The 14,138-nt window shown below is 38.2% G+C and overlaps 2 protein-coding genes across 2 annotated transcripts; one reads left to right on the forward strand and one right to left on the reverse strand.

Moving 5' to 3' along the window:
* Nucleotides 1-10,033: 10,033 nt before the first annotated feature.
* Nucleotides 10,034-11,158, reverse strand: LOC122071503 (linoleate 9S-lipoxygenase B-like). Its single transcript, XM_042635861.1, has 2 exons — nucleotides 10,535-11,158; nucleotides 10,034-10,292 (listed from the first exon to the last, which is right to left on the reverse strand). The coding sequence occupies exons 1-2, from the start codon at nucleotides 10,817-10,819 to the stop codon at nucleotides 10,167-10,169; spliced, it is 411 nt and encodes a 136-aa protein (XP_042491795.1). The 5' UTR covers nucleotides 10,820-11,158; the 3' UTR covers nucleotides 10,034-10,166.
* Nucleotides 11,159-11,241: 83 nt separating this feature from the next.
* Nucleotides 11,242-12,215, forward strand: LOC122071500 (uncharacterized protein At2g29880-like). The gene is made up of 2 exons (XM_042635857.1): nucleotides 11,242-11,565; nucleotides 11,655-12,215. Exons 1-2 carry the CDS (start codon nucleotides 11,242-11,244, stop codon nucleotides 12,213-12,215), a joined length of 885 nt encoding a protein of 294 aa, XP_042491791.1.
* The last annotated feature ends 1,923 nt before the right edge of the window (nucleotides 12,216-14,138 follow it).

Here is a 14,138-nt window from a genome sequence, read left to right on the forward strand (position 1 = left end):
TTGTCGCTGTAGTTACTATATTTTGAAAATTCCTCCGCAAATGTTTTGTATAAATTTGAAATTCAAAAGGCAATGAGGATGTGACGGCGACATGAAAGCCACTGTATAATAAATATGGAAGTGAAACCTCTGCGCATGGTGGGAGAAAGTATTGAATGGTGAATGGGGGACTGTGGTGGGCCACTGCGCAGACGCAAGGTATGGTTTAAATCGTTTAGCAAAATGACCTTAATTTTTTAATCCAAAATCAAATCATTTGGTAAGGGATTTTACGGTTTTGATGTAAATGACCGGATTCGTTTCGAGAAATAGTTTCGATTTGATTTTGATATCTTTAATTTTGGTGAAGTGAAAATTTTGATAATATATCAAAAAAATTTCAAATTTTTTGGTTCGATGGAATGATATTTTGTTTATCGAAAAAGTCTATTAATTATCCGTGGGTTTTTTTTTTTTTTTTTTTTTTTACAAAATTCCATCTAATCCACAAAACTTCCTCCATGTTGACTGGGCAAGTTGCCAAAGGATCTTTCTTTCTCTGGCCTCTTTCTTATTCATTTTGTGTTCATCTCTGTTTTTCCTCTTATCTCCCACCTAAGGGGTTGGGTGTTGGGATATCATATCAACATATGGAGGTTGATTTTACATTAGTTTTTTATGAGAATTGATGTGGGTTGATATAGTCTTAGGTCCTCTCACTTTACAAATCGATTTATGAAGTTGAGTTCTTCTAAGACCATAACCCTGATATCAGAACAATCAATCTTTGGCCCAACTCGTATGCAAAAAGACAACCTGGTGCCAGAGTGAGAGCCCAAGAGCCCCAAGGAAAGGGAGAGCCTACTCGCTAATAAACATATGCTAAATAGGAAAAAAAAAGATTTTTGTAAAAGAGGATGAGAAGTAGCAACTCAAACTTTCTTATACCCCAGGGGTTTGCTCAGTTGCCTAAGATTAACTATTCAAAAGTAAGATCCAAGTTTAATTTTCCTTAGGTCTAATTATTAAGAAAAAAAAAATAGAAAATAGCCTACTCCTCATCAAAGATGATGAAAGCCCAAATATGTTGTTGGCCAAACCTCTGTTCTCCATGTAAAAGGGATTGTCTAGGTTTGCGCTTGTGTCACTCCCTTGTCCTCCAACCTCCCCCCCCCCCCCCCCCCCCTCCCTCCCTTTTTTTTCCTAGGCCCAATCCCTCTCAGGGGCACTACAGTGGTGTACCCACCTGGCATAATAAATAAAGACGAAATCATAGAATGGAATCATATTAAATTTTCTTTAGATCTGATTTTTAAAAATAAATTCTTAGAAAGTATAATTAGTACATTTTTTTTGTCCGATCTTGACCGATTTCATTCCAATCTTGCCTTTGATTGATCCGAATTATAAGTTTTAAACCCTGCGTGCATGAGAATGGAGTATATTGTCCCTTCCAATGATGATAAGTGACTTTATCATTGGAGTCGATTGGAATTCTAGTATTTTATATATCCTCTTTCTTACCTTTAACTTTAGTAAATGAAATCTTGAAAATTCCTATAAATTCTGACATCAATAAGTGGTAGTGTCACCTCTTCAAAAAAAGTGGTTTTAACCACTAAAATGGCAACAAAATATATGAAATTTGACCTAATCACTAACCTTATTGGATTCTCAAACAGGTGTTCCTGCTTATCTCTTTGCGCACATTGGTGGCGATTCTTCTGAAAACTTCTTATACACATAAAAAAGATGAAACATACACTCAAAATTTAAGATCTTCTTCTGAAAGCTTGCACTTGGAGAAATTCCCACAAAGGATATTCTGAGAAAATGGATGACTGTTGACTTTACTTGTGGTTTCTACCACAAACATTCTGAATCCATCTGGCACATCTTTCTTTCATGTGACTTCACTAGGAGAATCTAGGCGGCTAGCCCATTGGGTTTAAGAACTAAAAACTTTTCTGGCTTTTTTCCTTTTAAGTCTTTGATTATGCATTTCTTTAACTCTACCTCACTTTTGGATAAAGATTTATTCAACTTTTTTACTTCTTTCATTATTTGTTATTTTATATGGGTACATAGAAATAAAGTCCTTTTTACCAATAATAGTCTTAACCCTCATTCCATCCTTATCCCTGCAAATCAATGGATTCAAATTTACTACAAACCACCTCAATAGTAGCAGGTGATCCCTCAACACACTCAACCAGTTTTACCTTGTCTCCCAAATCTGAAATCACCATTGATGATCTGTGCTAGCATATCAAATACTTGCAAAAATACTTCCGGATGGGCTACTTGTATCATTTTCAAAGGGAAATGTGTCTTATTGTCTGCAAACTATTTGATGACAAGGAACTCTATTGAAGCAAGCACCAAGAGTTTTGTATATGGATTACAGCTTGCGAAAGCAAAAGGATGGAGCATTGCCGAAGCTTGGAGCAATTCAGAGGAGTTAAGTTATCTTCTTTTGGACAAAAGTACAACTATGTGGCCTATTTTTGTGGATATTTATGATCTTGTACCACTAACTACATTTTTGCTCAAGTCTACTAGCGAAGTGGTCTTGTTTTTAGCTCATTTGGTTTTTGTATCTATGATCAGGAAACAAAATGTCACCTTCTCTAACAACATAATAAATGTACAAACAGTTTTATTTAATATTTAATTTCTTCTTCTTCTTATCAAAAACAAAAATAAAAAATGATGATCTGTCAATCTCTTGAAGGATATGAGAATGGGGTTTGTTTGCTCAGTAGGGGAAGACTTAGTGGTATCAAAACCTAGCCCGAATCAATGAGATCGAGTTGAACCAACTAAAATCAAACTAAATCAAAACAAATATGAACTTATTAGATCATGTTTTGGGAGACCAAAATATAAGCAGCCCACATCGAAATCAATAAGAAACCATACCAACCCATAATTTTTTTTGAAAAAAAAATTGTTCATAAAACAACTAAAATCAAACTAGCCCGAATCAATGAGATCGAGTTGAACCAACTAAAAATCAAACTAAATCAAAACCTAGCCCGAATCAATGAGATCAAGTTGAACCAACTAAAATCAAACTAAATCAAAACAAATATGAACTTATTAGATCATGTTTTGGGAAACCAAAACATAAGCAGTCCACATCGAAATTGTTGCTGTCGAAAATCCGTATGAGCTGATCTTGCACAAACACAGAAGGCAGAGGCCCGGAGGTTTATCCGGGGTTAGTCCTTCGACGACCAAGTTAGAGATCGGCCGCACAAATTTTCACAAGGGTAATGTTGTGGGTCTTTTCTCTTACCTTTTTTCCTCCTCTCGGGCCCTCTCTCATGGTCCTTAGGGTTTAGGGTTTCTCTTTTCCTTGGAGGAGTCCTCCTCGCGTCCGCCTCCTTTCCTTTTCGAGTCCTACCCTGATACGTCTTATCCCCTTCGTGGGGAATATTCTCTTCACATGGTTGACGTGGTCAGAATCCTTGCAGACTCTATCAGGTGGGCGGCACGTGCCATTTCCTTAGATACCACGTGTCCTTACCCTACTGAGCAATCAATTTGGCCGTATCAGAAATCAATAAGAAACCTTACCAACACATAATTTTTTTTGAAAAAAAATTGTTCATACGTTTGGATATATCTGTATGATAAACCTAAATCAAATTCATCGTAAACCAATAAAAAATTGAAACCAAATCAAAATCGATTCATTCTTATTAATTCATGTTTTGATTTCATTCTTTCTTGGAACTAATTTAACCAAATCAAAACCGGTCTAAATCGATTGACACCCCCCTAGGAAGACCATATTCAGGAACTTGATATCACCATTCTGTTTTAACTGTTTGGCTTGCAAGGAATGACGTTACATTTGGTCGACACACATGGACTTGAGAAGAAGTGATTCAGTCATCCGAGGAGGCATTTTTTAGAATTCCAGCAATCTTTATCTGCTGGTCAATCATCAGGTGCTTCATTTTATCTCTCTATCTATCACATCCCAAGAACTTCCTGTTCTTGTTCCATCTGGTTAATTCCGATCTATGAATTCAGGAAATGTGTTCTAATCCTACCATATTGAAGTATACCCCAATGCATGTTCAAATATGTCACTGCAATTAATTTATCAAATAGCCGTTGGGCGGTTGGTATTGTTGGAGCCGTAGATTATGCTCATCCACGCACATTAAATTTCCTGTCTCTCCCTCCCTCATTTTAATTGTGGTTTATTTTAATTAACTATTTTTATATATGGTGGTTCTTTCAGTGTCACGTGTTTGTAGTTTGCACTTTGCAACATAATTAAACCACAAAGTGCCAAACAGCATTGGGACCAAATGATGGGCGCGCAGGTTCAGGGTCTTCAGACTTCATAGCGTAAGAACTAATAAATAAGAGAAGAGAGAGAGTGAGAGAGAGGCAGATAATTTATCCAAAATGAATTCGGGAAACAGTTATCGGTGTGACCGTGTGAGCATCTACGCTCCAAAATTTTCAAATTTGTGATCTGTCGAGCAAATATTAAACCATATTAGAAACCAATATATATATATATATATATATACCAAAGTAAAAGGGATCTGGCTTGAAACACTCGTAGCTAAATATGCTTTTGTCTGACCCATTTGGCCATTCACCAGGATAGTGATTTTCTTTTTGTCAGTTTTCTATTACTACATTTTTTTATTTGTTTTTAAAAGACTTCTGTTGGTTTCGCCATTGCCGTGTAAATGCCTTGTTGCTGATTATGAATACTAAAGTATGAAAAAGATAAGTTAAACTTAGACGGATGTGGATCGTCTCCAATGACTCCTTCAAACAACATTTACTTTTACTAGCTAAGAAGACAGGTTAATGAGGGGATATGTTTATTCTATTTTTGAAATCATTTTTCTTACAGATGTGGAAAGAATGTTTTCAAAAAGCCCGATTGAGGAGAGAAGTTTTGGGGCAAAATGAGATCTCGTGGAGCTTCATTGCCCAGCAAGTAAGAAGAAGGTGCGCGTACCAAGAAACGATTGAGCTAGTTGATCGTAAACTAAATAAATAAAGATGCTTGTAGATCAGCTAACAAACCTATTACTAATAAGCATTAGGATACTTTACCGCGGAAGGGCGCTAAAGAAGAAATGGACAAGCAAAAAAAAAAACGAAGACCGAATACCCACTTTTTTGAAGGTGTTTCTTTTTAAGAGAAAAACATATATAGCTGTATATTGTTGCTGCAAAATGAAAAAATGATGTATTCGCCTTTTTGGATCCCTCCAGTCAGACTTGTAATGTAACAATTTGGGGCACGTAAGCCTATGTGATTGACACACAACCTCAAATGTGCGTGTGCCTTATTGGCAGAGTTGTTGAAGAGGATCTCAACCTCTCTTACACCGCCAGTGTTCTTTTTTCTTTCTTGTTTTTTCCTGTCTTTGAGAAGGAGTAATCACTCAAAGTATTCACCAGTGCCAAAATGTTAACCAACTTTTGAAGCCATGGATTGACGGATATACACCATTATTCAATATCCACTTTTTTTTTTCTTACTTTTAGATCATAGTTTTGGGAGAATGTGTCTGCTGCCGACAGTTTTGAAAACCGACTAATCAGGGACAAGGCATGGAGAAGAGAGAGTGCTGGTGTTAGGGGTTTTAAAAATTGGGAATTTGATTGGTTAAGCAGTGGCCGATCCAGCTGATTGTGTGCCATTTTTGGCTGATTTAGGCCGACTCAAATTGCGAATCGATATTAACCGATTCTATCCCGGATTCCACTTTTTAAAACCCTGGCTGGTGTAGCCTCGGCCGCTAATAAGTTTTGAGTCATTTTCTTATAGTTTATTAATTGGATAAGAAGAAAGAAGAAGAGGAAGACGTAGAAGAAGAAAGGACAAAAGAGCTGAATGCCTTGTTGCTAAATTACTTTTGGGTGAGCAATAAAAATCATTCGTTGAAGACTTCTTTTATTTATTTATCAATACCATCTTCTCTTTCTGCCAAAAAATAAATAAATACAATTTTCTCCATTGGAATCCTATTTTACAACGAGATTTTCATTTTCCATCTCTTTTGCATGGAGACTAGCGGAGCCTTATCTCCGTGACAATGGCAACTGGTATTATATGATTTTTTTTTAAAGAGGGAAAATATATATAATGCCTATATATATATATATATATTTAGAGAGAGAGAGAGAGAGGCTTATCCACACATCTTATAATATTATTCTAGCAGTTTAGTTGGATCATGAACTCGATGTCTCATGTTTTCCCACATCACCTTTTGATTAATATTAATAGTAAATTTTAATCAAAATATAAAATTATGAGTCTAACTTTAAAATTTGACATTTGACTGATTCACATGATCATTTTTCTATCCGGTAGTTAGATCGCCATGTTAACCCTATATTGATTTGAGGATCAAAAATCAATTAAGAAAATCGGATAGTTTGTGGACCATGCAATTGAGATAAGTCATAGAAATTGACATGCTTTATCTAATCAATAGAGAATCAAATAAATTATACTTCTATGATATATAATAAAAAATATATATTCGAGAAAGCTCAATCTAAAATCAAATGACCTTAGACCTAGAACTTTACCATTGATTTAGTTCCATCATCAAAAAGTCTCAAATGGCTCTCCTAAAGTATCTTCATTACTTAACTTCATAAGAAAATAATAAAAACAAAAAAATTTAAGATTAGAAGTAGGAACTCCCCACTTTAATCTGTTTGTTGGACAGAGTCACAGAAATGAGAATCCCCACCTTAATCCTACTAAAAACATGAAGAAAAGAAAAACACCATTTATGCTGTCGACTTTTTTTTTTTTTTTGTTGAAAAAGAAAATTTAAGGTAAAGTTAAACATATACCTAGTTTTGTGTCTTTTGTTTTTTTGGTTAGTAAAATTGTGTCTCACTTATTATATGCGAAAATTTTAAATGTATTATATTCCTTTTCACAATATGTAGAATAATTAATAGGAAAGTTGTTCTTTATTTGGGAGCAGTGTCTATGCTAGCACTCCCAATGCCTATCTCCCTCCTCCAAACAAGGGTAAGGATGTCTTTAAGAAAATGAAGGAAATTGATAGAAACATTGGCTTTCTCGGACAGAGTTTTTTGTTTATTTATTTATGGGAAAATATGTTTTCTCTTTATTTTCATAGTATTTTTAAAATTTAAATTTTAAACAACTATTGAAAGAAAATTTACTTTTATTCTTGCCTTTTCATTTTCAATTTTTTGCCCACCCTCCTTTCATTGAAGAATCAATCAATTTGGCTTTTTCCAAAGTAGTGCACATATTGTGTAATGTTCCTTCTTGGCATGTCGCCTAGTGTCAGCCCTTGCTAGGCCCCTTGTGACATCCACCATGTGTTCGACCTCTTTCCTCTATAAAACATCTCCAATGCAATATCAATCCTGTCTCTGCCGGTACACTCTCCTGCATATCGATGTTGCATACTACCTCGACCTCGCTGGTGTCTCCCCTGAACTTTATATACCCCATCTCGTCCACCCCTATTTCTACGTGTACTCATCTCCTTCACCTTTCCCACCCCCTTTATCATTGTTCCTACCCTCACGCACAGTAAACCTCCCCCCTATCCCTCTTGTTTTTATCACCTTTAACAACACTGCTTTCTTACCCTGCATTCATAGATCATACCCACCCCACCTTTAATTCACCTTATCCGTTGACCCCTTGGCCCTTGTTTTGCTCTTTGCATTAGAATCTCCCCACACATCACACAACTCGTCCACCCCCGTTTTTCTGTAGAAATGAAGCCTCTGAATGATCCAATGATGAGGAGCTCTTGGGATGTTAGCAACCGTTCCAAACTGCTGAACCTGTGGAGATAAGAGCACGGTTCAATGGATTGGATTGACATGGGGAGAATCGTCCGGATCCAATTGGTATAGATTATGGGCGATTCCATATTACCAGTGTGGAGCAAGGGTAAGAAAAAAAAAAATAGATTTTTTAAATTAAAAGCAGAGGTAACTGTCATTTCAAGACTCAAATACACCTAGACTTAAATCTTCTCGAGCTGGGGTGGTTAGAGATGGACCAATCAAACACAAAACAAAAGAAAAGAAACAGAGGTTTCACTGGATTAAGATCTTCTGTAACCTCGGGTGGCTGAAGAGGGATGAGCCAAATACAAAACAGTAGAGATAAAATGAAACTCCTAGGCACCGTTTGACGACATTCCTGTCGTTTCTGGACAAACAACAAAAACATAAATTCACCCTCATGGGAACAGAAACGGTTTTTGGGGCATTTGATAAACATGTTTCTAGGTTTCTCTTTGTCATCGCTTGATCCATTCCAAGACCTAACCCTATAGCCATATTCAAAGATGGTGGTGGATCCTGGAAGAACCCAAACCCTTCATTATCTTACTCTTGATTTGCAGAACCACCATTCATTAGAGGGCAATTGAAGCTAAATTCTTCTTTTTCTTCTTCTTCTTCATCTTCATCTTCATCATCATCATCATCATCATCATCATCATCTTCTTGTTCTTCCCCCGTTTCATCAATTTCTTTCATATTTTTCTTCTTTTCTTCTTCCAACCAAACCCTTGCATACACAGAGAGTGATGGAACCTGTTGGAGCTTTGTTATAGGGTTTGTAGCAAGTGATTCAAGAAATTTAACCGAAGAATCAACTTCATTCAACTCAACAGGGGAATCAGATTCGGTCTCATTCTCAATCTCAAATCAAACCTGTTTTGGAGCATTTCGAGCTTGAGAAGGATTCTTGAGGGTTCACAAGCAAAGACCTACAGAGGGCTGACCCTCGGGAGTTACTCACGCTGCAGAGGGCTGACCCTCTGGAGTTACTCACGCTGCGTCCTTGGAATCGTTTTGGAAGGTCTGTAGCAGACTCCTCATTATGAGATTTGAATCAGTTCTTGTCGGTGGTGGAGGTTATTGAGGAGATGAGCATGGTCGGTCGAAGTGAACAGGGAGGAGGAAGATGGCCTACAACAAGGGGTTTCACTCTCTCGGTTCTCGTTTTCGCATGAAGAGAAATGGATGTGAGGGCTTTTTGTCAGGAATATCACGATTTTGGGTGCCCAAGCTGTTTCTAGAAACAACGAAACAAGTCATACTTTGGCTCCGTTTGATAACGTAACCAGAAACGTGTTTCTGTGTTTTCTTGTTCTCAGAAACACAGAAACGGCATAAATACCGTTTGGTAAAAGTGTTCCGTTCCACTTGTTTCTTGAAGCATAAATTGAAATTTATAACAATTTATGCTTCAAGAAACATCAATGACGAAACAAGAAAAAGTTGTTTCGCTTGTTTCTCGAAACAAAAAGGCGGAACCATTGAATGACAAACCGACCATTTGATAAAAGCCTTTGGGGAGCTTCATTCGACGATCGACAGTGGCCTCCCGAGTGTAACCCTTGAAGACGACCTGCAACTGCCCATCCAGAAACAGCGATTCCTCCTGCGTAACCGACGACGACACTCTTCTCCTCCGGCGTCGATCGTCGTTGAAGACGAGCTGCAGATTCGTACGGTTGCAGATGCCCCTCTTTCGGTCACCCTCTTCACAATGAAAGGAGAAGAAGTCAAGATTCGCCTGCGAAGAACGCAAGCTACGACAGAGATTGAACCTCCTCTGCCTCTGCAACCGTACGATTCCTTCCCCATCTTCATCTCGTGAACCCTAGATTGGTCGATCTACTGCTCATCTCGTGAACCATACGGAAGATTCGTACGATATTGAAGAGATTCGTATGGTTTCTGAAGAAAGTCTCACCTCCAAAGATAAAAGCCTGTTTTCCCCTCAAATCTGAACAACAAACCATTCCTCTGACTCTGTTTGAAGTTCGGCTAAGAATCCAAACCGTAAGCAGCCCCTTGCTCGAGCTCGGTAAGTGATTTTTTTCATATTAGATTTTTTTCATATTCGATTTATAAGTTCGGCCACTGCTTTTGTTCGATTTAGGGTTTTTTTTTCTTATAATTCTCCATTAAGATTGGTATTGAATTTCATCTATGGGTTCATCTATGGAACTGCAGTGTAGTAAATCACTACTTCTAACAACAGAACCCTAACCTGTCTTTGTGGGTCTTCGGCCAGTTCTTCCCCGGCGAGGGTAAGCATATTCTTTGGACCCTCCAAGAACAGGTCTTTCATGCTTGGGACCATTGTCAGGGTCCCCTAGATCATTCTAGCATGCATAATCATACACTCTGTCCCATTCCTTTAGCTCTCCGGTGCCATCTCCTCTCAGATTCACAAGCTCTTCTTCCCTGTACTTTTGTAGAGGCTCTGGAGTATTACTTGGTAGATAGGCCTGCAAAAGAGTACTTCTCAACTTCTTAAACATCCATCAGATATTGGCCACTAAGTGTGATTTAGTAATTGGGTTTGAGTTGGTGTGAATTGCTTCACATCTATCCCTCTAAATTGAACCAAATAGATCTCAAATCAGGTTGAAATGATACCCAAACTGAGAAAAATTCTTATGGGTTTTGAGTTTCAAATAAAGATCTTCCATTTGCCCATGTCTTTGTCCATTAAGAGTTTAGTACTTACCTGGTTAGCAAAGAAAATCCGGTCGGACTTGTATCGTTCAGCAGGGTAAACCCATGAGTTGCAGAAAAAGTGAATGCGACCCTTTCCCGGAACATCATCAAGTGTGAGAGTCTTGAGGAAGAACTCATTGTGGTGTAAATTCTTAACGATGAAAGCTCCAGGAATTCCAATACTTTCATCCCAATCAAATGTAATTTGAAATGTACATGAACCTGCTGCTACAGGCTTGGTGACTTTTGTTATCCAATTTTCCAAGAATGCTGGTGCTCCAACCCTCCCTTGCATGTCATGATCTGTATAATTTTTGGGATTTAATGTCTCACTTCCAAATTCCAATTTAAAACTAAGCTCAGTAGGAACAAGGAAGTGAGAGGGAGAATGAGGATTCTTGGGGTACACTATCAGTTAGACCTCTCCCCCCATCAGGTAAAATTCAAACACTAGACCCTTCTCTGCCGCTACAGCTGAAGCAAGTTCTAAAATGAGGCTACCAACCTACAACCAAAGATCATTTAGGGGCACTTTTTTTCATGTTAGGGCTTTTGGGCGAGAGTTTCTTACTGTGATTTAGGTGTTCTTAAGATATGGGCACTTTCTTTTCTTCCTATTTTGCTAAATATTTTTGTTCCTATTTCTTTGAATTTTTTTTTTTTTTTTCTTGTCTGTGTTTGAATGTGTTACCTTCCCTCTAATGATTGTTCAGAGATATGAGCTCCCCAACCCCCAAAAGTAGTACTATAATCTGGAATGAAGCAGAGCTAAGATCATTCATCAATCTCATGGTTGATAATGTCCGAAACGGATTGAAGACAAACTCAACATTCACAAAGGTTGGTTGGGACAACATTACAAAAGGGCTTGAAGCCGAATTCAAAAGGCCCTTTGCGAAAGTACAACTGCGTAACAAGATGAATAAGTTACGCAAGGAGTACAACAGCTTCAGGGCTTTATTAGAAACAACTGGTTTCGGATGGGATGCGAATGCTCGGACTGCCACAGCTGATGATTCAGTATGGGAATCTGCTATTCAGGTATGAATAGGATCTTTGGTTTATAGAACGGATTTTTGTCAATTTTTGAAAAAAATGTGATGATTAATTGAAAATATTTTGAATAACAGGGAAACAAGGATTGGGCAAAGTATAGAAGAAATGGTCTCCCCATGTGGCCAGAGTTGTTAGAGATCTTCTCCGACTCTAGTGCCCGTGGGGATAGAGGTCTGTCACAGGCAACAGTTGTAACTCCAACGTCAACTAACCTTGAATTTGATGATGATTTACATGACATTGATAATGATGACAGTGATGCTTGTACTGGGACACCCAACGGGTCAGCTCCTCCGAAGCGGCGACTTGATAGAACTCCTACGGATCGTAGGAGGAAGAGCCACACACGGACACTGACGAACTCCGCTGAGGACTTTAGAACCTTCGTTCGATGGAGGATGGAAAAGGGATCAACCTCTGCCACCTCAGCAGTTACCCGACCAACTGACCCTATTGTTGATGGACCTTATAGCATGATCAGCTGTCAGAAGCTACTGGACAGTTTGGAGGATATCCCGACTGATTTGTATGTGTTAGCGCAGCGTAAGATACACAGTGACCCTGGGTGGCGCATGTCTTTTGTTGAAGTGAGACCTGACAGGAGGCTATGGATGATACATGGCCTTAAGGAGTGAATGGAACAGTTTTTGAAAGCATGAATGAACTTTGGGCGAGAGTTTTGTTTGGTTTTTATATGACTTGATATTGGCTTACACACTGATGTCTTTTATCGTACTATGGTTGATGTTGATTTTGACTTATGGATGGTTTGTTTTATATTGATTGCATGTGCTTCAAATTTCTAGTAGTAGAGATGACTGTTTATGATTGTTAAATTTATGCCTTTTATATTATTGTGTGTTTATTGATCAGCTTTGGGATAATTTCACTACTGATGACTTGTTATTATATTAGATTGATATTAGATGGTACATTTATATGGACTCTATTCCTTTATAAATTGAATGTGTCCATTCATACAGGGATGTCAAATCAATTTCAAACCGACATCACCGGCTCATCATCAGACGATGATGACATGGTTATAGTTCACCAGTTCCAAAACATTCTCAGTATGTATAGGATGAGAGAACCTTTGAATGATAGTAGTTACACAGGACCTGTTAGGGTAGCTGAGGTTCTTGCAGGTCATGCTGACGTGTGTTACCAAGAGTTTAGACTCGAGAGACATGTATTTCTCAACTTGCGAGACCGAATGGTGCATAGAGGTTGGTTAGCGGATACCCGTTTCATTTGAGTAGATGAGCAGCTAGCGATGTTCCTCATGATAGTAGGTCAAGGTTTGAGTAATAGACAAATGCAACGTCGATTCAATCGTTCAGGACAGACGATTAGTGTTGTCTTCCACACGGTGTTGCAAGCAATGCTAAATTTGTCGCTAGAGACGATCAGGCCACCAAATTTTGATGTGGTACCTCCAGAGATAACCAACAATCCAAAGTACTATCCATATTTCAAGGTAACTAGACTTCATGGTGATTATTTATTTCGATGTTTCGAATGAAATATCAATGCAAAGGGTATTGGATGCAGCAAGAACAATGATAACTTAGGGTTTCCTCATCCCCCATCAGTAAAAATGTATTATGAATTTTTCTGTTGTCTTTTCACATATAGTAGACAGGGAATATAGATCTAATCCCATAAATTTGAAGGCAAATATTATATTGTTGACTGGGCTACGCCAGTCAACTGGGGTACTTGGTGCCATTCCGAGGACAACGGTATCACTTGCAAGATTATGGTGAAGGTAGGCCTGGACCAAGGACAGCTAAGGAATTGTTCAATCATAGACATTCGTCACTGCGGAATGTTATTGAGAGAACACTCGGTGTATTGAAAAATAGATTCCACATATTAAAAAGTATGAAAGCGTACGATATTGAAGATCAGTCAAGAATCGTGGTCGCCTGTTGTGGGCTCCACAATTACATTAAGAACAAGCTATTCAAGATCAGTTGTTCAATGAGCTTGGAAGTGAACAACAAATTGATGACCCAATGAATCCTGATACTCATGCGTACCATGCTTCCGCATCTGATGTCTCCCAGCGACTATCTGCAAGACAAATGTCTATAGTGCGTCTAAATATAGCCAACCAACTGGCAATTTCAAGGAGAATGTCTACAATTTCATTAAATCCATCCTGAAATGTTGGTAAATGAATTTTTTATGTATTAAAATGTAGACGCAGAAATTAGGTCACAATTTTTCCTAAATACCGTGTGTATGGGGTGTTAGTAAAAATTATATCTGTTCGCTTCATAATATTTACATTGTGAGGACTTGTAATATTTTTGCTGTACAGATGTCTTCCACTGACCCCGCAATGGCAAGGTGTGACTACTGTAATCAGTTGTGCGATAAGCACACAACGAAAAATGGACCTAATAGAGGAAGAACGTTCTTCAAATGCCCAAGGCATAATGAATATTTTATGTGGGTAGATGAATTTCGCTTATGTGATTGTGGCGAGGGACAGTGCAAGGTACGCGTCGCAAAGACAGCAACGAACTTAGGTCGTCGTTTCTGGTGTT

The sequence above is a fragment of the Macadamia integrifolia genome, unplaced genomic scaffold (genome assembly GCF_013358625.1).
Source record: "Macadamia integrifolia cultivar HAES 741 unplaced genomic scaffold, SCU_Mint_v3 scaffold_244A, whole genome shotgun sequence".
In the NCBI taxonomy this organism is placed as follows: Eukaryota; Viridiplantae; Streptophyta; class Magnoliopsida; order Proteales; family Proteaceae; genus Macadamia; species Macadamia integrifolia.

Bases quoted from the DNA above. Each gene is read 5' to 3' on its own strand.
- LOC122071503 (XM_042635861.1), bottom strand. From the start codon at position 10,819: ATGCAAGGGAGGGTTGGAGCACCAGCATTCTTGGAAAATTGGATAACA. The intron at 10,293-10,534 runs GTAAGTACTAAA...ACTCTTTTGCAG, and splicing joins GGATTTTCTTTGCTAACCAG to GCCTATCTACCAAGTAATAC.
- LOC122071500 (XM_042635857.1), top strand. From the start codon at position 11,242: ATGAGCTCCCCAACCCCCAAAAGTAGTACTATAATCTGGAATGAAGCA. The intron at 11,566-11,654 runs GTATGAATAGGA...TTTGAATAACAG, and splicing joins TATGGGAATCTGCTATTCAG to GGAAACAAGGATTGGGCAAA.